Genomic DNA, 22,296 nt, shown 5'->3' with positions numbered 1-22,296 from the left:
GTCCCTGCACACCTCTCCTTCACTCGGCCATGGTCACTATTACTCTAGTGAGTTGCAACTTATCTACTGCAAGCCGATCATTGTTCACCATTCTCTAGATCCGACACGGAGAAAGCAGGGATAACACTGTGGGTCCTTCCGTATGATCCGTCCAATAATAAACCGACTTTAGATAGAAAACTATCTGGGCGGGCTGGAAAGATGCTCCGCTCTCAGCTCTAGGCGAACGCGTAAGCCAGAAATCATCGCCTTGACTTCCACACCGTTAACCCAAAAATTCCAGCAAGCAAATGCAGTCGGAACATATTTCCATGATTCTTCCATCCAATTTACCCATATATATTCTTCTGATCTGAGTCGTGCACACTCTACCGCCCTCGCTGTACTCCGTCACCACGCGGAGCCCAAGCCCCCCCTAGTCGTCACTCCGAAATTACGAGAACAGCATTTCGGCGTAGCCGAAGGCCAACCATGGACCATCGACGTATACCCTGGAAAATCTATAGAAGAATTATCTAAAGAAGGAATATTCCCGGACCTCACATCCAAAGGACGCGATTTAAAGTTTCCTGAAGGGGAGAGTCTCAATGACGTTGCTACTAGAGTGGAAGAGGCCATCAAGGAATTTATTATACCTCACGTTTTTGCCAAGGACCAAGCAGCTGTCCAGATTGCTTTCGCGAGTCATGGCATCTGTATATCAGAGACCATATCTGCCTTATTGAGGCTAGATCCAGAGGTCGAGCAGCTTAAACAATACAAAGGCCATCACAACACTGGGTGGAGTCAAGTAGAAATTTCTCCAAAGGTATATCGCAATCCATTATCGTCTCGTAAATTGACGAATACTGACTGACATCACATATACTTAGGCCGATCATACCGGTGATTATGACCCAAGTTCACCACCCCCCGTTCGAGTTCGCCTGCTCACATTCAATAATTACGGACACCTTTCTTCCTTGGTATGTACATGGCAGTTATCTTCACCATCAAGTCATTTGACACCTGCTTACCAGCCTGCCCCTTCGAGTGAGAACGCGCAAGCACGTGCATTCTTTTCCGGCAGTAACTAAAGATACCGTCACCGCTTCTCAGTCGTTATATCAACATTACAATGTATGGGCTATACATGTACAATAAGTACACCATGATCTATCTATATATACGTCAAGTCCGACAGGTCGTATATATTAGTCCGAAGCATCATCAATGAAAGTCGTACAGAGTCCAATAAAAATCCAACAGAAAACTGTCCCCGAGTTACTCAGTAGTATGAATATCCTGCTTTAATAGAACCCCCAATAAACCCTACAACACCCAACCAAATTAGCTCAGTCAAATGAGTAAAAAGATCATAAAAAAACATACAATATTTAGCCGCATATTTCACCGTGATGGGTTCACTTCCAGGAGTACAGCTAGCAGGTGGTTGACCTTCCCTAGTATCGGTCCTATACACCTCATCTGCCAATTTTCCAGCACCAATATTCGTAAGAGAAAGCCAATCAACGTCTTGCATACCCGTAGGTGCAGGAGCACCAAACGCTTTTTTAGTAAGAACAAAAGCATCGACATTACCGGCGTTAACACCGGAAGTCGTGAAATCGAATTTAGGGATTCCAGCACCGGTCATTGAATCAGAGACAAAATAGTGTTCACCTAAAGAAAAAAGTCATCGTCAATAGTGAACGTGCATAGAATAAAATTAGAGAGAACTTACCCAAAAAGACCGGGCTGTCGATCATGTTTATTGAGTATATGAGGTCTTCTATAGTCTCTTCAGCTGGAGCTTCCTTCCAATACTTGATCACGACGTCTGTGACTATTTCAAACTCGGCAGGCGGTAAACAAGAGATATCAATGAGCTCTGCAACTGCTCCGATACTCCTATACAAGGAAAATCATTTAGCACACGACAAAACTTTAGATAGAGGCGAAAAGACCACCCACTTATAGGTACCGTCATCCGAGCAGGTATAATTCTGAGTACCCAGTCCTACGGTGACATACGAGAGCTCGCCATAGGGAGCAGGAAAACCTTCAGGAAGGTGCATCAAACTTTGGAAGTTCGGCACTTCACATCCAGAAACTTGAATCGGCGAACTAGAAACAAGAAGAAATTGGAGAGCGAGTGGGACGGTGAAAGCGAGTAAAGAAAACATATTGTGAAAGTGAATCGAATAGATAAATGAGGTTTGAGTTGTTTGTATAAAGAAAAAACGTTGGACCTTTTTAAACGTCCTTGCATGGGGTGATAATGTATATGGCCCTGAGCAGAACTTATTTCCAAGGAGTTACGAGCCCTTGAGGTGCGTCTGCAATACAGGTTACGATACATACCACTTTACGTTTTGTCCGAGTCGCCCATGAAATGGCTGTGTCGGTAGATCTTCGACTGTCAGAGTACCGCGCACGCGAAGTTCGAAGTTGGCAGTGTTCACCAGCATAAGCGAGCGCATTTTATTCTCTGAAGATAAACCATCGAAACTATATCGGGTCCGTTGCGAGTAAAGCCTCAGAAGATCGATAATGAACGAAACCTGCGGAGGGTATGGTTGGCTCATTCCAGAACGTGGATCCGCATTTTCGGTTGGAGCAAACGTGACCCAAGCAGGGAAATCGATACAGCCACAGCTGACCTGACAGTGTCATTATGGCCCCCACCAACACCATTACTCTTACCCTTTCGTATGTAAAATCTTCTGATTCCACTGAATAAAAGCACCGCCCGCGCCGCGCGGCATGATTATTTCTGAGGCTATATTTCAGAGAATGAATTACTTCTTGGTGCAAGTGCTCGGAAGCTGAAGAGGCAAACATCATTCTCATAAGCATGTAATAAGATGAGGCCCGTTGAAACAAGAGAACCCATCCAGGCTCACGATTTACTGCCGCATATCATGGGGTCGAGGCTGGTTTCATCGTACAAGCGCACAAAACTCAGGACTCACCTCTGCTTGCTCTCGTGTTTGAGATTTTTGTCTTTCAGGGTCGACAAAATACATATCAGCATACCGATGACTTCGTCGGCTTTTAACCGGAGGCAGAATACAATGTAACCCGTCAATTAACGCTTGCGCGCTGTTTCTTTATCCAGGCTCATCCTGATAATTAATACGACAGACAACCTGAGTCCACTGTCTATCCCCGGATGGTAAAGGGGACTGCACGTGCCGCTTCAATTTGCTATCGCCGAAATCTGTTCAGCATTCGACTAAATTGAAGTTGAATTTCAAATAAGCTGATGATCACTAACGTTTAGCTCACCTGAAGTGCAGAGCTAGGAACGACCAAATCCAAGTTCCATCCATTAATAAACGAAACAATCAGCTTAATCAAGTAGAATAAGCAAGAACAGCCAACAGGGTGACAAAGAATCCAAGGGCAAAGTAAACCGCTGTATGTCGCTTAGGGTCCGCAACCCAAACATACATCTGGAGTAATGACCATAGTGGATAAATCGTAGGCTCCGGCTTCTCCAGAGTAAGCTCGAGCGAAGTGATCCCTCCATCTTGTCTATACAACTCCGTCAAAGCGTATTTGCGCATGACGAGTGTATACCACGCTGTTTTGAGGCCGGCGCCCACCAATTTGACTTTGCTTATACTGGCCCATATAGAGACGATAGGCCAATACTTCAAGTAAATTGGAACCGACTGCTCCGGTTCAATGGCAAAAGGTATATCACCATCAATCCGTCCTTGTCCTTTCTCGAATTCAGCCATTATCTGAGGAATTTCGGGGCAAACAACGGAAGCACGTCCTATGCCGACTATATCCGTTTGACCGGACAGAAGAGCGGATTTAACGAGATTGGGTGTGTGTAAACCGCCTGTGAGCATGATTACGGGACGATGAGGTGAGTAGTATCCGGCATTGTCGAGAGCTTTGAGAATTTGTTGTGAAAAACGGGAAAATAATGCTTGTCGACGTCCTGTTTTGGCCTCCATTGATGAAATCAAGAAACCTGACTTTGATAATGAGATGTATTCGGGTTACGATGCATAGCCCAACATACCTGGACTCTCATAATCGCCACCACTAATGTCAATGAAGTCAACTGTGCCCCACTTGGCGATATCAAGGACGTGTTGGAAAGCAAGCGTTTCGCCAGAAGGTATAGTAGAACTTGAGTCATCCGGAGAGGTATCAACGTAGTCAGCGGCATTGAGCTTGATCCCGACGACGAAGCGTGGTGGAGCCTCGGTTCGTATAATATTTACAATTCGGCGAAGGAAATGAAGACCGTTCTCGTGCTTCAGAGAATATAAATCTTGACGGAGGTTTGACTGGGAGTTTTGAGCGTGAGGAAAGCATTTTTTCGGAAAAAAAGAGAGAACTCACTTTCGGAGATAGGAATTGGGCCAATAGATCTAATTTTTGTGAGAATGAATGAACAGTGTGGTAAGAAGTATTACACTCACACCCGTGCGCCACATGGAGTTCAATCCCCTCAAAACCAGACATATGGGCCAAACGAGCTCCCCTCTGAAATCCTTCCAAAACCGAGTCAAAATCCACCGACGATATTTCCTCAGGAGTTTGAAAAAGTATTTTATGAAATATAAGAGCAATAGGATCATCCAGAGTCAAGTTCGTTCCAACACGAATAGCACTAGGCGCCAGAGGTTTAGCAAAAGGAAAGCGACCTCCAATGATGTTCGGTGATTGACGACCAGCATGAGAGAGTTGCAGAATTGCAAGTGTACGACCGCCTGATCCTTTGATCGCGTTCGCAAGAGCCTTGTATGGCTTGATTGAGGCTTCATCCAGGTGTTTGGGTACAACGAGATCTCTTCCAAGAGTCAAATGTGACGGAGAAACCTGCACGTTTCCGGTGATGACCATACCCCATTCGTACCGCGACCAGATAGAGTAAAGGGCAAGATGAAATTCGTTAGGTGAACCTCCAAAAAAGTTCGCGAGATGTTCATACATCGGTGCCTGCTAATATGTTTCATCGAAAGAATAGTCGAATTATATGCACCCGCACCTTTACGAGTCGATTAGTCGCGACGCATCCCGAGGGAAATCGTATGGGAGTAAATACTCCTGGTGCGTCATCTATGGATTTTCGTTCGTCCATACAACTTCCGCCCATACAACCTCTGCGCGTGCTATCCAAGGTCAAACTCGAATTATTGGCATCAAAGGTGAGAATTTTGGTGCTAAACGCCTGCTCGTCGCGAGTGAATAAAGATTCTAGAACTGTGAACCGCTACACAACGCCGCGCTTTTGAGACTCCGCCTGATCCGGAAATCGGGTCGGTATGAGGGAGCCATGCCCGCGTCCCCAATTACTGACGACTATTCTTAGGACATAATCGATGGATCAATCATCAAGTATCGCGCCAAGAATGATATTAATTATAGTAGCATATTGTAAAGTCTATGTATCATACTAAGGAACGTACAAGTACAAAAGCGCATTAATTATTAGCAGACGAAAGGATAGATAAAAAGACGCTTGAAAGAATTAGTAAACGATTAGTTAGTACCTATAACCCCCGCCTTCGCCTTCATATGGTCGACTCCTATAACCACTGGATGACCCACCACCACTTTCATCATAAGCGCCAGTACGAGGAGTATCAGGATACCTCCCAGGGGTACCTAAGTACAAGAACCAGAACCATCAGGCATTGCCCCACAGTCGGGGGTAAAGTCCATCATCATCGGAACAAACGCCGCACCCTGAAAGTAGTCGTCGTCACCTCGCCTTCCAGTTTCGACGCGCTCGTTAGGCTTCTGATAGCCTGCTTTCTCGTATTGCCTGTGATGAAGACGTAAATTAGTGTTACTGATAAAGGGAAATTAGACGAACGGTTCTTTTCGTCCTCCACGTGGGTTATTAGGGTATCCACCGGAGGGCACTTCATACCCACTTGAGGGACCATAGTCTGGCGCAGGGTTGTATCCAGTAGAACTGGCACGGTAGGGAGGGTTGCCGTAGCCACCTCCACCGTCTCCCGTCTGATAACCACCTCCAGACCTATAACCGGTTTCAGGTTGCTGCCGAGACATTTGAGGCTGCTGGTCGGAGCGCTGCTGGCAAACCGCGCGTGAGTTGAGGATGTTCATACACGAATAAAGGTTTTACCTGAGTGGAACCGTATTGACCGACGTATTGACCGACGTATTGACCTTGTTGACCCGACTGGGGGTTGTATCCGTATCTTTGTTCGCCTGCCTCGTATGGCTTACTCTCAGGCTGGGGAGAGGTCTTGGTTTGTTTTTTCTGGCGAGCTAATGAGCCGACAATAACGCGAGTGGTAGAAGATGGCCACTCACTTCTTTCTTATGTTTCCTGCTGAACAAGCCCATTTTGTTTGGTAGATGGGAGTAGATCTGAAAAGTTGCAGCTAATTAAGTGTTTCGACTTAGCTAACGACGTCATGAAGGTAAGTTGCGGAAGTTTCACCTGTCTCACCTTGTCCACAGGGGGTATTATGTCATCATTCTTTACTCGCGGCGGGAGGCAGCTGGATAAGTAGTAGGGGAAGCCTAGCCCGTTCCCTTTGCCCTACTCATCTTGATTGGTTGGCGACTTGACGCGTTGCCTAACAGCGGAAGCAACTTCTCCGCGCGTTCCGCCCGCTGGCATCTACTATCAAAGCAGACGATAATTTGCATGCGCCTCTCGTCAAGTCTCATTTTGGCGCTTTAAGGAGCCGTAATGATTTTGCAGCCGAAGTCCTGCGAAGAGCTCAATTCACTGAAGTTTGGCAATAAGTATACATTCGTTTTGAGTAGGGACTGTAGGTGGAACAAAAGAGAATAAGTATCAACGAGATCATGAAGATTACAAAAATGCCAGACCTGTGTAAGTTCTGTACGGATTTGTACAGAAAGCCGGCTTGGAAAATACATTTGTGTCGCCGATCTATCCGATCTTAACTTATTCACTAATCGGAACGGAGACTTTTCTCTTCTCCTTCTACCGGCCAAAATCCAACCTCGAGCTCAACCACTCTCAACCAGATGGCCTCTGCACGCTTCCACATGTCTGTGCCAGGCTGAATTTGGAGGTCATCGACAAGCTTCGCAAGTTTGTCAACAAACTCGACAAATTCATTGTTACTCCAGTTTTTAGCAAGGCTAGAAGTCGCCGTGGCTTGTTCGATGCCGCTAGATTGTAATCCTTTGGCAACAAATGACCAGGCGTCAAGGTATACCTAACGAGCCAAAAATAATTAATCGATATATAATCCTGTATGTCTTGTCTGCTTACGCGTTCCATAGCCCAAAGGAATATCAACGCATCTTCCATTCTTCCACTCTTCGAGATCCTTCCCATTTCTGCAGTATAGTCTTTCGTTTCCTTCCTCTCCTTCCAAACGTCTAATGGCAAGTTCCATTGCTCCGCAGTTTCCTTAAAAAAGTTGACCTCTCGAACAACATTCTCCAAACAATAGACCATGACGGAGAGAATGTGCTGATTGGTTCGTTCCTCGCGTGAATATATGCCGTGAGAAGAGTCTCGAGGGATGCTCGCGATAAGGGAGCCTATGAAGGCAGGATAAGCATGAGAAGCATAGATGCGATCTTGAGACAGCCACAAAGCAAGACGGTCGGCCGGAAGAGTCCCGTTGGCAGCGGCAGCCAGGAACGGATGATTGGTGGCCTCCGCGTATGTGGGCACAGTGGCCAGGCTTGCAAGGTGTTGTGTAAGGCCAGGCATACTTGGAACAAGTCACATTCTGTCTTGAGTATTGACCAGATAATATGTGTTTGCATTTATTTTCATCAAACAAAGCCGACGACGCGCCGTCTATTTTTGCAACTCTTCCACTCAGTCATGTCCAACCTCGCTGCGGCGAGGGTTATCAAGAACTTCAGACTCAAGCAGCTGCTCAGAGTTGAATCTCATATTCGACAGCTAGGCCCACTCTCAGACCACACCATCCCAGCCCTTGAGCCTGGGTCCAAAACCGCCGTCCTCCCCAACCCGTTCATTCCGCGTAAGACGCTGACATCCAAAAAGTGGAAACCTCCCGTTTATTCCCTGCGACAACAAGTCGAGCTGGTGAAGAAGGCCAAGGCTGCTGGTTTGCTACACCTACTGCCGCCTGGGCCTAAGAACCCAATACCCTCAACTGACGTGAAGGAGGCGATCAAGGGCATCCAGGAGACGCCCAATTCCATGTCACTTGGAGCTCTCAAACATCAGTTGAAGGACAACAAGAAGGATAAGAGTCTGTGGATGAATCCTGTTGCCTGGGAGGGCAGGATCTCGACGAGGAAGGTTCGTGGCAGAGAGTTGGGTATAACTTTGTATGCCGGAAAGAAGAGGATGTTCAAGGGTCACAAATGGGAGCGGGCACGTCGTCTAAAGATGAAGAAGCGGCAAATGGTTTTGAAGAGCATGGAGAGAAGGATTCACAACTTCAAGAGCGTAAGTTGGATGTTTCTCTCGCACGCATCGGATTTTGACTTTTTTTTCCCCTAGTACTACAGGCGGAGAAGGCCAGATCCTCTCAAACCACCGAGGACTTCCAAGTCGCCCAAACTACCTTTCTAATTTGTCTTCCAATATACTGTTTTGCTGTCTATATGTCGGGAAACCCCAGTAATAAAACGCATCGGAATTGCATCCTGGTAAATTGCCCGACTGGGCCGCGTTTTGATCCGTTTACCGTCTCTGTTTGTGTTTGCTTGTCTCGGGGCAACAAATCATTTGCTGTTCTGTTGCACCGTCTTCCTTGCTTTCCTTCCACATCCATTTTCTCGATTCCACTCTTTCACTCCTCCGTATCTCAGTAATGGCGTCGTTTAAATCAACTCACAAGCCGTACAGTGTTAGCTGCCTATTGTGTTCTGCATTCGTTTCCTGACCAACGCGTTTTTGGGCTTCTGAAACACAGCGGCCAACAGCCTCAAGAGCGCCTGAAGGCCAATGGCTACACGACAAGGCACCAGGTTCAAATATTGACATTCCGCGTACCTCCAGACCCACAGCGGGGGGGACCACCCCTTCTGCAGCGCCGACGGACAAAATCCTGGTGTCAAATCTTCATTATGAAATTACGCCCAAGGATCTCAATGTGCGTTCCTGTCCTTCCTCCATTTTCCTGCCCTCTACGCGTAGCCGTATGCAATGCGCTTTCAGCCTCGTTTTTCCTTCCCAACCCCATCCTCGCCTATCTCGTACGCTGGTCTGGCCTTCATCTTACGTCAATACTTCTTCAGGTCATTTTCGGACAAATTGGCACACTCATACGTGAGCCACTAATCAGGGTACGGCAAGCCCCCAAGCTCTCCCCTCCATTGAAGTAAAGAACAAACGCCAATGAAAATTCGGACTTTTCACTTTTCTCTTACCTGACCTATTTCTTGGTTGCACATCACATTGCATCTGATCATTTCTCCTGAATACGTCAATGGGTTCACGTTGACGACTTGTTCTTGGGGATTTGATTGGCTTGTAATAGTACGACCGCAGCGGCCGCTCATCTGGACAGGCAATTGTCTCATTTGAAACGGTTGCTGAGGCTGTACGTGCCAAGAAACAGTTCAATGGTATTTTAGCCAAAGGTGTGTATCTTACTTCCCGGTATAAACCGGATGATAACCACAACCCTAGGACAACCTATGACGGTTGACTTCCTCGCACCAAGACCACCGCGTGGCCGATCCGTCAGTGCACCCCACGGTTCGTTACTCAATAGAGTTCAAAAGCCAGCACTGTTGGACCGGCTCGCTCAAGATGACTCTAATATCAAGACAACGTCTGTTCGGTGAGTTCATATGACCGCAACTGCGTCTGGTTTTCTTATGGGTGAGCAGAGGTGTTGGTCCCGTTCGCTCAAAACCTGGACGCGTCACGCGTCCGAAGAAGGGACCCCCAAAGCCCCCTACGGCCGAAGAGTTGGATAAGGAGTTGGATGCTTTCATGGGTGATTCAAACACCGCCGGTCCTGCGGTCGAGGCCACCACTGATACCGCTGTCGAGGCGGAGAAAGTGCCTGCGCTTGCCCAAGACGTTGAGATGGCTTAGGGTTAGCATATGGTTATGTTTTGTTGATTCGTATATTTGCTTTTTTGTTCCTGCATTTACATCTTGGCTCGAATTCCATATGGTATGAGAGCCAACAAAAAATGATTGTACTTGGTCTCTAGCTATCACCTGTGGGCATTCTTTAAGGATGCTCTTGACCAACCGGTTCGTCGCACAGACAGTGACTGCGTCTATCATGGCTTTCCTTGTTATCGCTTTGATAGTTAAGGTGATGATTGCCGTTCCCTTTGGTCGTTCACGATAGACGCGGCATGACTTATTCAATCATGGATAACCTTCACGGCCGACTAGCTCAGTTGGTTAGAGCGTCGTGCTAATAACGCGAAGGTCTTGGGTTCGATCCCCACGTTGGCCATCTGGATATAATTTTCCTTTTGTTTGTGTATTCGCAGTTGGTTTTTTTTCCCTTTGGTCCCCGAAGGCAATTCGTAGAGCAATGGATATCGTTTAGAAAGATTCGCAACCTACGAATGAAAATAATTTTGAGTTGGCATTCGTTGCGATAAGATTTGATTTCTCTTTGAAATCTCCGATACTTGACTCGAGCCTCGAGGTTCGAGACACTTTCGTTCTCGGCACGAACCCGGACGCACGATAGCTTAAATTATGGATAATTCGCGTATCAGTCTATTAATTGGACGGCGATTCTGTAGATCACGAAGTTGCATGGGATATCGAGTTCCAACATCTATAAGGAATGTCTCTACGCCCGGGCGTGAAGGATATTGGAGTTATCCAAATGACAAATGCCTCACTATCAGCGCACTATTGACCTGAAGCTTCACACCTTTACCCAACTAGTTTTCTGTTTGATGAAAACCTGGGACATGTATCTGATATCACAGATGTGAAACGAAACTCACAACCTGGTGCTCAAGGGAAAATAGAAACAGTGTACTGCATTGAATGTACCTAATCTATGACGGGAAACCGTAAGGTTAATCCCTATCTTGCGTACTCCTCGAATTATAATATTCTATACAGCAAACGTGATTTCCCAAAGCCTCACAATAGCATCTGCACCAGCACTGGCAAGCTTATTCGGACCAACCCACAATACCCCATTTACACCATTTGATGCCGCGTTCTTGATAGAAATATTCGATGAGAGCTTCTCGACACTCCAAATATAGACATTGGTATCCAAAGAACCAGATGCGAGGTGCTTGGAGTCGGCTGTCCAAGATAACGAGCTGATACGAGCAGAGTGGTGCGTCCACCGGCTAGTGACCACCTAGGATAAGTGTTACAAGCGATTCGATAGAAAAATAAGCATAGCAGCAAACCTCCTTCTTCACCACATCGTGCAAGATAATCTTGCCAGAAGACTTACTAGGGATTGAGCACAGCAAAAAGACATGAATTGACAATATCACTCACATCTCCAACAGCCAGATATTTGCCATCGTGTGAGAAAGCCAGAGCAGAGATGGGAGCTTTGCTACTTTCGAGTTCCCCAGTCTCCTTCAACGATTTGCCATCCCAATCATGCAGTCGTACTTGTTTGTCCTACAATAACGCCAATCCAACTGAGCTTTCGCATCGTTGACCGGTTCACTCACTTCAGCACCAACTGCAACACTTGTCTTCCACACTGCGGTGACAGTAGGCGAACATTTTGGCTTCAAGGTGAATACTTTCTGGTTTGAACGGAACGCATCGACGACGCCAACCTGGGAAACGAATACCGTCGAGTCTTCTGCAACAGCAATGGATTTGGGTTGGGCAGTAGTGGGAATCATAGCAGGCCTGAAGAAGCAACAATGGTCAGGTCATTTGACACGTCAACTCTTTGAAAGAAGAAACCTACGAAAATTCACCCCCCGTGATTTCTCGTACTTTATCATCCCATCCAACAGAGTATACCGTATCCTCCGAACTTGATGTAGCCAATCCAACAACATAGGCCGAATGATTGGTTCCAGCCACAGATACAGTCTCGCCCTCTGCGACGTCATAGGTGTAGACTCGCCCAGACGCTGTACCTGTCAAGAAGGTACCAGTTTTGGTCGGTGCGATAGCGGTGATGGCGGTTTGGGGTGCCTGTGAAGCATGAGTTGATGTAAGATCCACTTGCGTGCTACGTACACTGTATACTCTAGAAGGCCCTGTAGGTGTCCTGAGATCAAATGAGAGGAGGTCTCCTCTAAGAGATAGAGACAACAGGTTCCTTTCACCACTCCAGGTATTGCCGACTTGCTGGTCTTCAATGGCTGATCCAGCGGTCCAAGTTACAGTCGCTTTCTTGGACTCGACGTCCCCTATTGAACGAAACACGTCAATGACACAATTCAATCGTCCACAGGTAACGTATTCACACAGTCTGACGGTTTTATCACCTGAGGATGTGAAAATTGACTTGCTGTCCGGACTCCAAGAGACAGCAAACTGGAATGTTATTGATTCAACTGCACTTCATATAATTGAAATTAACGCACGATGCTCCCTTTATGCGGACTGTCCGTAATTTCCGAGACGGTTTCGCCGGTTTTGCCATCATAAAGAAAGATTTTCGAATCCGATCCAACACTGACGAAAAAGTCACCTGAAGGAGAGAATTTGATGTCCTGGACGAATTTGGTGTGTGTTCTGATGAGCTGTAACGAACGTCTTTATCAGGCTATCATCCAAAGATGAGGTGGAGAGGCATGCCTTGTCAAATTTGAATGGTGGGCCTACCCAGACGAGAGTAAGTGTATTGTGTCGTCAGATATATTCAAGACAAACCTTGATGGAATATTATCGCATTATCATCTGCAGCAGTTGCGGCGCGATAAGGGCGCTGCTGCCGAATGGAAACAGCGTTGATCACTTTCGAGTGGCCGCTGATTTCTCCCGTAGAAGTCCCTGTGTCAATATTGAATGCATATCCGAACCTTAATTCATGTTCATGAATCGAAAGCGAGTTTAGAGAACCTTGACACCCACCGTTCGCGCCCTTCGCCAACCGCGACTATCCTCTTACTCTCTCCATCCCAGCATAGATCGTTTCTGTGACACCGTTGACGTCGGCAACACGCAACAGAAGAATACTACTCACATCTTTCCCGAAATAACTTTATACTCTCCCTTCAGAACCTGGTCTTCTCCGACCGTGTCCCATATTCTCACTATAAGCCATCTATTAAATACTGCACACTTTTCATTAAAAGAGATGATGACTTACCTGTTCCGCTCGCGTCTCCTGAAGCACAGTAATATCCGGAAGGAGAGAATCTGGCGACAGTGGCATTATGGACATGACCCAGGTAAGTTGTTGCACCCGTTGAAGGTTTCTGGCAACAGGACGACAAGCAGATGGTACGTATTTGATCGGTTCAGGGATACAGCAAGGGGTGAATTTGAGGTACACACACTCAAGTCTCTGATCTGAATTGCACCATTCATCTCTCATTGCCCATTCAACCGGGGAACAAATAACACTTACGATAACGGTCTTTCCGTTGGTATAGATTACCTTGTCATTGTACGAGCTGATCTTCGTTGAACTGCCACGGGTAGTGACGGGATTTGAGGGAAACAAGCCACTAGCCTTGTAGGACATTCGATCAGTGAAGATAACGAAGCTTGATACAAGGCAAAATACAGGGCTGTGGCATTCCTTAATTGGTCAACTTGCTATAATTATATCGGAACCCTCCAATCCCACTTTCTGATGGCCTATGGCAAACGAACAATATCGCTATCACTGTTGCCCATAAACTTTATTCTTACGACAGTTTGAACTCGTGGACGCGAGATGCGATCGACCTGGCGCCCCCTTTCTGGCATTTGGTGTGGCATTCTCCGAGGTCGGGTAGACGGACAAACTTGATTGCCCTTGGCGTCGTCCTCGTTATTTGCGGGAAATAATGCGGATCTTTGTGGAATCGGGATTGACCTTCACACATCGCTCTGGATCATAACATTCGGAGGGTATTAAGTAGAGATATGCTTTATCTGACATCTGATATGGTGAGCAATGGAATTGTTCGATTGTTGCATACCTCAGAAGCCATTGCCATCAACGGGGATTGTATTCAACTTCTGTGATGCTTGCTCGTTCTCTTCTGCCAAGCGTGCTACGTGCCAACTCGAAGTCGTCCGTTAATCTTCCGATATATGACTGAGAACAAGTCAGGTTCGATCATTCCGCACAGATAATCCGCAGTAGAAACCTCCATGCCATGATCTCAAGGTTCGGAGACTATATTTCAGCTGTATATCTTTAATAATTATTCATAAACATTCTACTGTTTATGAGTGACATGAAGTCGGTATCTCAGAGTTTCACCTATATAACAGTGTACTATGACAGACTACGACGGAACAGGAACGGAAACACACAAGATCTGATTGTCCCATCGGTCTCCTTGGCTCTCCTTGGCCGGCCAGGGCCAATTTTATCACAACTCAATTGAGCGTAGCCTGTTTTAGCCCGCAGAGTCGGAAAATATCAGCATGATCAGTTCTACTTTACGCCAACTTTACCCACTTCATTAGCACCATCTTCCACTTCTTGACCACTTCCAAGCAAAGTTCCAAAGCGTAGAAAAAGCACAAGCATTTTCAACTATGCAGGAATCATAGAAGAGGCTCACTATCTTCTTTGCTTGGCTCTGAGGAGCGTCTTACTCGAGGCGGTAATCATATTGATCAAGCCTTATCTGCTGATTAGCGCTTACTGCTACATGAACGTGTATCAAATGGTAACTGCTTCTAGCGTTAAGTAATACCTATGACTCCACCTTGGAATTAATTGACAGCTGACAGTAATCTAGAGAAGATGGATGCTTTTCGTTTGAACCTGCCTGATACTGCAGTTTCCTCCCAAGTTGGAAACAAAGCGTAATATGAGTTTTAATTTTATCTTGCACAGCGTGCTCTTCGGGCCAAAACAATCAGCCAAACAGAGTCATGCACAGGACACTGAGGGACCTCTCTCTCCTCGGCATTGAACAGATATTTCAAGGTTTCAAGGAGCATGATGCTATTAAAGACTATCGACGATCAAGCGCTGGCTATTCATCGAATCCATATAACCTACCTTCTCGCTTCTTCGTTTCCGTATCGTGCACCTGAAAATACGAGGCTGTCCCAGAATGTCGGTCAACGAGTTTCCCATCACTGCAGCGCAACTCTCCGGAATCCTTTGCGAGACGTTGTTTTATGGCATCTATCTCGTCACATGTTGTTTCGTCACTCGGACCCTCCTAATTACTGGTAACGGCGGCGAAGGAAAACGATGGGTGCGCCGGCATGAAGTTCGTTGGGTTATGGCAAGCGTTGCAGTACTGTTGTTCCTCATTTCTACATGGGACGTATCTATCGGCATATTGCATCTTTTCAATGCATTCATCAAAGCAGAGGATGCAACGCTTGAGTTTACCAATATTACGGATTGGATAAACATTGCCAGAGTGCGTCTCTTCATCTCCCTCATGTGAAGGCCGATTCGATTGAACCCATCGGTAGTCTGTGAACCAAGTCCTGACCATGATTATTGGCGACTCCGTCCTCGTACGAGTTTTTTTCTGGTCAACGGCTTGAGGCTTATGTGTCCCAGATATACAGGTGCTGGATCGTGTATGAGCGACGCTGGTTAGTTATCACACCGTCCCTCTTCCTGTACCTTGGCTCCATCGCAATGGCAATCAAAATACTCGAGACCGAGTGTAATCCCGCGACGATTCAATCAATCACTTTGAATTCGAGTCAAATTCGACCTTGGTACGCTACATTTTTCGGCATCAATGCTGTTCAGAATTTTCTTACCACAGGTGAGTCTAAAACCCCCGAGTGATGCAACAACTCAACGGTTTCTTTCCAGGAATATTGATATGGCGTATCTGGCGCATAGAGAGGGAAATCGACAAGTATATTGTTCACTGCGATGACGTGACTACAAGACAACCCCGCTACCTCCAGAAAGTAATGCGAATTATCGCAGAATCGGGAGCGGCCTACACATTGATAGTGATCACCACCTTCCTAGTTGACATATCAGGAAGCAATGCACTTTACCCAACGTCGGATATGGCAAGTCATCTGAAAGTTTCTTCGATTAGCTGATAGTTAACAATATAGTATAGGCGTTGCAAGCCACTGGAATAGCCTTCAATGTTATCCTGATTCGTTCTTCGGCAAAGCGTACACAACAAATCATTATGGTCAATGAACGACTTACTACAATGTCATTACGGGCAGCGGAAAATGTGGCAGTGGAGTCCGAGTCCAAGTGTTAAGATCATGATAGCAGATGACGCAAAAGCCAAGCCTTTGCTTAATGAATCGATAGTCCTGTAGTCCATAGATAGTCGATAATCTGTGTTATTATACATATATATTTATGTTCACTGGGTTCCCTGCATCTCAAGTTGTCAGCGGGCCTTTCATCGCACTGGGTCAGGGATCTCTAATCTATACATTCGGTAACTCGGGAGAGTACAAGGCAATTACTTCCCGTTTGAGTAGTTCCTAAGATCATGAAGCTCAAAACAATAGCTTAAAAGTAGCCATTTTACAGAGGTACTGTTCCACGGCATTCAGGTAATATGCGACCAGACGCTCCCGTACGCGTGTTGTATTTTGCCAAGGGCGTAGGCAAGCCCAAGATTGAAATTAATAAAAAAGCCTACATGCTGACAAGCAGTTCAATCGACGTTCCATGGAAGAGCGTGTGAACAACGATTACTCAGTGCAGTTGATCATATCAGCCCTGTTCCTTGAATTCTATCCTATACAACTACCATTACTGTCGGTCTCATGTCTCCCCCCTGGCCGATATGTCATTGAATTCCACTCCTGGATCTGTCATATAGCCGATACGATGATTAAAATTCACGCTTTTGGGTGGCCCGACTGCGCTCCGACTTCAATCTCGAGATCTGAACGCCCTCTACCGAGTCTTACTGTTTGTTCTCTACTGATTGTCTGACTCACTCACGATATGCTGGCACATGGATAAGTGACTGATATTCGACTATATGCCATTTGTCATTCGAATTTTCAAGCCCTGCATTTACTTGACTGTCGGTGTATCGAGATTTGGTCCGAAATCCGAATCAACTATGACGTCTGAATCGGACCGATGACCCTCAGCCCGTTCTCTTGGGTTGCATCCGAAGGGTAAACTATTCATCTTGTGAGCCGCCTTCTGGTCGACTTAAACTCCACGACCACTCACTCTCAAAGGTATATATTCGTTTTTAATACCCACCCAAACTTGTTCGATTGCTTCATTTTGCTTCATTCCATTTATTCAAACGTTTTCTACTCTTGGGTCTAGTCCGATCGAGGCGAGACGCTGTCAACCTCGTGGAAAGCACCGGGAGTACTTTCCCCTTTTTCTCATGGAGAAAAATCTGGGCGGTTTACAGGCGAATGCACCCGGCGAAGTCGTCGGATCTGCCAAAATCTATCTACCGGCAGAATAATCCGCCTCTTTCCCCAATGGCGAGATTAGCTGTTTCAAAAATCACATACAGGTGGTGTATTTTGACGCTCAGCGGGACAAACGGGAAAGCGCAGCGGTTTAAATATGACCAGAGATCCTATTTCTCTAACTTCCTGCGAAATACCGCAAGCTCAAGCGCCTTCACAATGTCTACCGGTCGATTCTCCCTCGATGCGGCACAACTTGCCGGAATTATCTGCGAGGCAGTTTTCTATGGCATTTATCTCGTAACGTGTGTGTTTTGCGCACAAACCCTTCTGCTCGTGGGTAGCAACCAAGAAGTACGGTGGGCGCGCTTACGCGAAATCCGTTGGATGATGGCAATCATTGCAATGATTTTTTTTCTCATTTCTACGTGGGATTTGGCTATCGGGATATTGCAATTATTTCAAGCATTCATCTCATCGGAGGAACCTGTAGCGGAATACAACAAAGTCGCAAACTGGATCAACATAGCTCGCGTATGTCTCCCTTTTCTGAAATCATTCGTTTGCAGAAGATCAGCTCTGAAATAAATGGCTAGATTTTAAACCAAGGCCTTGCCATTCTCCTCGGCGATTTCTGCCTTGTATGAGACTCGTTCTTATAAACTCACTGAATCACAGCTCATCATCCTATAGATTTACAGGTGCTGGATCGTTTACGAACGACGTTGGCTAGTCATCGCACCATCCTTGATCCTATACTTCTGTGCCATCGCGATGATGATCAAGGTGGTTGAGATTGAGAGTGATCCACGCGTCGTTGAATCGATCACTAATGCTATCCATCCTTGGTTCGCCACAATGTTTGGCGTCAGTGTTGTCCAAAATATATCTACTACGGGTTAGTATGATCCACTTTTATGATGGTAATTGACATCTTATCTGGACCGCCGTCAGGTCTATTGGTCTGGCGCATTTGGCGCATCGAAAATGAGGTCGACAAGTATATTAATGATCCCTCCGGAAGCGTATTTGATGCATGTCGGCCGCGCCGCCTGCAAAAAGTAATGCGGGTGATTGCGGAGTCTGGAATGATTTACACGACAACTGTGTTTGTTGCCTTCCTGTCATCTGTATCAGGAAGCAATGCAACGTGCGTAGTAGCGACTATGGCGAGTGTTTCAATCCATATTTCCAAGCAACACAAAGTTGACTATGTAACCATCAAGGCATTGCAAGCAGCAGGAATTGCATTCAATGTTATTCTTGTACGTTCCATTGAGAATAACAGTGAACAACTTCGCGTCGGAGTCGCAGGGCCCGGACGTATCACTCCCATCTTCCAGCACACGACGGGAAGTGCGTCGGTTGACCCCGAGCCAAACCAGAACCCGAGAATCGAAATGATGACAGCAGCGCCTTGTGCTCCAGTATAGAGTGAATGATTGTTTCGAAAGATTAAATTACCGAGAACGTTATATATAGAGTTTTGCCCTTGTATTGTCTGTTGCATATTTGCACTAATCAACTGCATACGTTCTGAAGCACGACAACTTTGATGTTTTTAAGTGCCCCGACGTCACCTAAATGCTCGACAAGAGGACGAAGTACAAGTGTGAAAACCATTCGGTACTTCTTAACGGTTTTTGCCCTTGTCATGTCACACCCATTTCGTCGATGAATCAGGAAATCAGAAATGACATGGACAGATCCTCCTCCCCCCCATATAAGATGCTCATAATTGATTGAATTGTTCCGTGATTGTGAATGTTGTACACCTTAACCAGTAGATCTATTCGGACACGTCAAAGTTATGGACCAACTATCATTCTCAGAACTTCCATTTCAACCGGCAATCATCAATCAACTTCACCTTATTCCTATTTCACGCTTGGATTCACGGGAGCTGAGGGATTCAGGATATCCTGAACATACCCATCGTAAGCCCTGCTCAAATCCATTTCCGAGATTTTTACCGGCTACCTGATATGCGAGTAGCCTGCCGCCGGGCTACTTGTACACGTCGAGCCCGCGAATGGGTCCGACGATCCCACGTCGATCCCCATTGGTCCGCTCCATCCACATCGTTATTTTTCGTCGCGAGCCGGTTAGTCACCAGTCAACCAACATTGCGAGTTGGAATTGAGGGTTTTAGGCTATAGGGCCAGAGATCCCCAGGCGGTGAGATCGAAGCTGGAACGCAGAGTCGGGTCACCCCAAAAGTGCGGGCTTCGATCACCTATGTTGGCTGACTGGGCTTCCAGTAATAAGGGTTCGGGTGGGTGGGAAATAAAAATAAAAGACGTAGAGGTGCGGAACCGTATAGGACCGCACCGATAGGTAGTAATAGTAGAAGAGATAAAATGTGGCGTGTCACTCAAATCACAATTGATCATATGGTTCACACACACGGTCGTCGCTCCGAAAAATCAGCCTGACCGCGCTCATTCCTCGCGCGTTCTTCCACCATTCAGCCCGCGTTTTTATTCATGGAGTCCGCGTCCAGCATGCACCAAGCAGTCTTTTTGGTGTCATCCTGCCTGCGTCCATCCCGCGGAAACCCGAGCCTGCCGAGTGCAACTCACTTTAAGTTTTGCTCTAGCCCTTCTAGCTCTCAATTTATTTGAGGCATATGTCAAAACCTTATGGAGAAACTATCAAGCGCGTCTGCTACGAAAAGCACTGCGTGTCACTGTAGTTGAATCAATATCAATAGAACGTATGTCATGGGCCTGTTGTCAGATCGAGTCAGTATTGATGTATTAACCAAAGATTAGATTAGAGGCCAATCGCCAGCTTCCAACCACATGGGACAAGAAGCTAGTGTACAATCAACAAGGATCAGACGGGACCCTGGAATATATGGCATTAGAAGGTATTGTACCCCACCTTACGGCATTGCTTGATTATGTGACCAGTTGCTGCCGTACATGTGCTGTATCTTATCAAGGGCGATAGCGAAGCTCAAGATCGGGGGATATTCAGACGTGCAGACTCCCAGTGAATCAGAAAGAAGAAGTTGATTGCCAGTTGAAATGGTTCTGAGATTAATGTTAGTTAGTCGATACTGTGACCGTTGATGTAGCCGATTGAATCTGCGGGGAAAATCTTAAGAATAGAACATTCAAAATCACGGAACAATTCTATATAATAGAAGATCTGTCCACTATGTAGACGAAAAAGAGTGACACAACCAGAGCGAGCGCCGCCAAGTACCGAATGGCTTTCACACTGGTATTTCCGCAGATCCTATCGTAGAGTATGTAGACTTTATTAGGGTACGTAGGACAAAGATACAACTATGTTTATAAAACTCTTGGCACCAATCCCAATTTTCGAAACAGTCGTTCGCCCTCTACTGGAGCACAAGGCGCAGCAACTGTCATTGTTTAGATTTCCGAGCCTGATTTTTCTCAAGATCGCCTGCTGTATCTATCACCGTTGGCGGGAACATGGGGGTAATCCGGCCACTCCCAGGTCCCGCGACTCCGATGTGGGGTTTTTGGCTGTTCCTTCCAATGGAACGTACAAGGATAAGATTGAATGCAATTCCGGCCGTTTGCAATGACTTAATTGTAACATAGTTAACTTGTTGATCAGACATGTGCATTGAAATACTCACTATATCCGCTGCTATGTAAAGCGCATTGCTGCCTGATGCAGAAACCAAGAAGGTGACAAACCCGGTCGTCGTGTAGATCAATCCGGATTCTATGATAGCACGCATTGATTTTTGAACGTAGCGTGGTCGATATGCATTAAGTCCGCTATCTTCGGGATAGTTGATGCACCTGTCAACCTCTTTCCCGGTGCGCCAAATACGCCAGACCAACATGCCTGACGGAAATTCGGATGAGGAGTTAAATACCGTTGAAGAAGTAAATTATACTGACTCGTAGTAAGTACGTTTTGGGCTGCATTGACGCCAAACATGGTGGTGTTCCAGGGACAGATAGCCATAGTGATCGGTTGGACGGCGTGTGGATTAACCTCGATCTCGGTCACCTTGATCGTCATTGCAATAGCGCCGAGGTATAGTACTATGGATGGTGTGACGATCAGCCACCGTCGTCCGTAGACAATCCAGCACCTGTAAATCTACAGGTTTATGAGCCGTGGTTCAGTGAGCGTAAGGGGGGAAAAGTCTCATACGAGGATAAAATCACTGAGAAGAACTGTAAGGCTTTGGTTCAAGGCCTAACCAGTTGTTTCAGTCTATCTTCTATGAACAAAAGCTTCAAGAAAAGGGAGACGTACTCGAGCTATGTTGATCCAATCTGCAACTTTGTTGAATTCAACTAATGGGTCCTCTGCTGCAATGAATGCACGAAAAAGGTGCAATATCCCGATGGACACATCCCACGTAGAAACGAGAAAAAAAGTGATTGCGAAGCTTGCCATCATCCAGCGCACCCGCCGCTGGCTTTGGTTGCTACTACCCATGAGCAGAAGTGTTTGTGCGCAAAACCCGCATGTTACGAGGTAAATGCCATAGAAGAAAGTTTCGCAGAGAATGCCGGCAAGTTGTGCTGCATCGATGGGGAACATCGTGAAGGCAGTCGAGTTTGTGGGACTTCGCAGGAAGCTAGGAAAACAGGATCTATGCTTGTTGTATTTAAATCGCTGCGCTGAACCATTTGTCCCGCTCAGCGTCATACCACACCATCTGCACATCTTTCTTGAAAGCGCTAATCTCGCCAGTGCGGAACAAACTTGGGGAACAAGGCATTCTGCCAATGGATAGAACTAGTCCGATCCGACAACTTCGCCCTCTAACTCGCCAAGATATTTTTCTGAGCGAAGCTCAGGTGAAAACTTCATTTACGAGGCCGACAGCAACTCGCTTCGATCGAACCAGATCCAAGAGGAAAAAAATCGAAACAAAATGAAGTAAAGTAAACTCACCTGGACAAGGT

General features: G+C 46.3%; 11 protein-coding genes and 1 non-coding gene across 12 annotated transcripts; 6 read left to right on the top strand and 6 right to left on the bottom strand.

The window, feature by feature from the left end:
• Positions 1-29: 29 nt before the first annotated feature.
• AGABI2DRAFT_120270 (hypothetical protein) lies at positions 30-1,076 on the top strand (the record flags this gene model as incomplete). Its single annotated transcript, XM_006463390.1, has 6 exons — positions 30-47; positions 99-128; positions 177-230; positions 284-808; positions 873-965; positions 1,020-1,076. The coding sequence occupies 6 exons, from the start codon at positions 30-32 to the stop codon at positions 1,074-1,076; spliced, it is 777 nt and encodes a 258-aa protein (XP_006463453.1).
• A 191-nt stretch (positions 1,077-1,267) lies between these two features.
• AGABI2DRAFT_144757 (hypothetical protein) lies at positions 1,268-2,165 on the bottom strand (the record flags this gene model as incomplete). The annotated part of the gene is made up of 4 exons (XM_006463389.1): positions 1,268-1,311; positions 1,372-1,662; positions 1,724-1,890; positions 1,954-2,165. 4 exons carry the CDS (start codon positions 2,163-2,165, stop codon positions 1,268-1,270), a joined length of 714 nt encoding a protein of 237 aa, XP_006463452.1.
• A 408-nt stretch (positions 2,166-2,573) lies between these two features.
• Positions 2,574-4,966, bottom strand: AGABI2DRAFT_179798 (hypothetical protein). Its single transcript, XM_006463388.1, has 6 exons — positions 4,428-4,966; positions 4,348-4,376; positions 4,022-4,292; positions 3,271-3,970; positions 2,955-3,217; positions 2,574-2,807 (listed from the first exon to the last, which is right to left on the bottom strand). Exons 1-4 carry the CDS (start codon positions 4,939-4,941, stop codon positions 3,339-3,341), a joined length of 1,446 nt encoding a protein of 481 aa, XP_006463451.1. The 5' UTR covers positions 4,942-4,966; the 3' UTR covers positions 2,574-2,807; positions 2,955-3,217; positions 3,271-3,338.
• Positions 4,967-5,369: 403 nt separating this feature from the next.
• On the bottom strand, positions 5,370-6,316 carry AGABI2DRAFT_194271 (hypothetical protein). Its single transcript, XM_006463387.1, has 5 exons — positions 6,296-6,316; positions 6,104-6,241; positions 5,828-6,051; positions 5,697-5,776; positions 5,370-5,616 (listed from the first exon to the last, which is right to left on the bottom strand). Exons 3-5 carry the CDS (start codon positions 6,025-6,027, stop codon positions 5,495-5,497), a joined length of 402 nt encoding a protein of 133 aa, XP_006463450.1. The 5' UTR covers positions 6,028-6,051; positions 6,104-6,241; positions 6,296-6,316; the 3' UTR covers positions 5,370-5,494.
• Positions 6,317-6,908: 592 nt separating this feature from the next.
• Positions 6,909-7,684, bottom strand: AGABI2DRAFT_120267 (hypothetical protein; the record flags this gene model as incomplete). The annotated part of the gene is made up of 2 exons (XM_006463386.1): positions 6,909-7,178; positions 7,235-7,684. The coding sequence occupies 2 exons, from the start codon at positions 7,682-7,684 to the stop codon at positions 6,909-6,911; spliced, it is 720 nt and encodes a 239-aa protein (XP_006463449.1).
• Positions 7,685-7,794: 110 nt separating this feature from the next.
• Positions 7,795-8,604, top strand: AGABI2DRAFT_187036 (hypothetical protein). Its single transcript, XM_006463385.1, has 2 exons — positions 7,795-8,398; positions 8,453-8,604. Exons 1-2 carry the CDS (start codon positions 7,802-7,804, stop codon positions 8,522-8,524), a joined length of 669 nt encoding a protein of 222 aa, XP_006463448.1. The 5' UTR covers positions 7,795-7,801; the 3' UTR covers positions 8,525-8,604.
• A 115-nt stretch (positions 8,605-8,719) lies between these two features.
• Positions 8,720-10,125, top strand: AGABI2DRAFT_194268 (hypothetical protein). Its single transcript, XM_006463384.1, has 6 exons — positions 8,720-8,801; positions 8,868-9,047; positions 9,193-9,240; positions 9,435-9,537; positions 9,587-9,740; positions 9,790-10,125. Exons 1-6 carry the CDS (start codon positions 8,766-8,768, stop codon positions 9,998-10,000), a joined length of 732 nt encoding a protein of 243 aa, XP_006463447.1. The 5' UTR covers positions 8,720-8,765; the 3' UTR covers positions 10,001-10,125.
• A 177-nt stretch (positions 10,126-10,302) lies between these two features.
• Positions 10,303-10,376, top strand: AGABI2DRAFT_t83. The gene has a single exon. It is a non-coding gene; the product is annotated as a tRNA-Ile (tRNA).
• Positions 10,377-10,898: 522 nt separating this feature from the next.
• On the bottom strand, positions 10,899-13,578 carry AGABI2DRAFT_225240 (hypothetical protein). Its single transcript, XM_006463383.1, has 14 exons — positions 13,449-13,578; positions 13,376-13,390; positions 13,188-13,296; positions 13,062-13,131; positions 12,950-13,012; positions 12,745-12,897; positions 12,460-12,631; positions 12,340-12,409; positions 12,110-12,282; positions 11,832-12,064; positions 11,584-11,770; positions 11,402-11,530; positions 11,308-11,349; positions 10,899-11,255 (listed from the first exon to the last, which is right to left on the bottom strand). The coding sequence occupies exons 1-14, from the start codon at positions 13,563-13,565 to the stop codon at positions 10,998-11,000; spliced, it is 1,791 nt and encodes a 596-aa protein (XP_006463446.1). The 5' UTR covers positions 13,566-13,578; the 3' UTR covers positions 10,899-10,997.
• A 1,500-nt stretch (positions 13,579-15,078) lies between these two features.
• On the top strand, positions 15,079-16,369 carry AGABI2DRAFT_179794 (hypothetical protein). The gene is made up of 5 exons (XM_006463382.1): positions 15,079-15,420; positions 15,476-15,520; positions 15,567-15,780; positions 15,831-16,054; positions 16,093-16,369. Exons 1-5 carry the CDS (start codon positions 15,103-15,105, stop codon positions 16,243-16,245), a joined length of 954 nt encoding a protein of 317 aa, XP_006463445.1. The 5' UTR covers positions 15,079-15,102; the 3' UTR covers positions 16,246-16,369.
• Positions 16,370-17,602: 1,233 nt separating this feature from the next.
• On the top strand, positions 17,603-18,816 carry AGABI2DRAFT_144751 (hypothetical protein; the record flags this gene model as incomplete). Its single annotated transcript, XM_006463381.1, has 3 exons — positions 17,603-17,688; positions 18,085-18,281; positions 18,338-18,816. The coding sequence occupies 3 exons, from the start codon at positions 17,603-17,605 to the stop codon at positions 18,814-18,816; spliced, it is 762 nt and encodes a 253-aa protein (XP_006463444.1).
• Positions 18,817-20,762: 1,946 nt separating this feature from the next.
• AGABI2DRAFT_120261 (hypothetical protein) lies at positions 20,763-21,928 on the bottom strand (the record flags this gene model as incomplete). The annotated part of the gene is made up of 5 exons (XM_006463380.1): positions 20,763-20,948; positions 21,003-21,217; positions 21,274-21,478; positions 21,533-21,577; positions 21,638-21,928. 5 exons carry the CDS (start codon positions 21,926-21,928, stop codon positions 20,763-20,765), a joined length of 942 nt encoding a protein of 313 aa, XP_006463443.1.
• Between the last annotated feature and the right edge of the window lie 368 nt (positions 21,929-22,296).

The sequence above is a fragment of the Agaricus bisporus genome, assembly GCF_000300575.1.
Source record: "Agaricus bisporus var. bisporus H97 unplaced genomic scaffold AGABI2scaffold_8, whole genome shotgun sequence".
Lineage (NCBI taxonomy): Eukaryota > Fungi > Basidiomycota > Agaricomycetes > Agaricales > Agaricaceae > Agaricus > Agaricus bisporus.
Note: the sequence above shows the minus strand (reverse complement) of the source record. Positions and strands in the feature narration are given on the sequence as shown.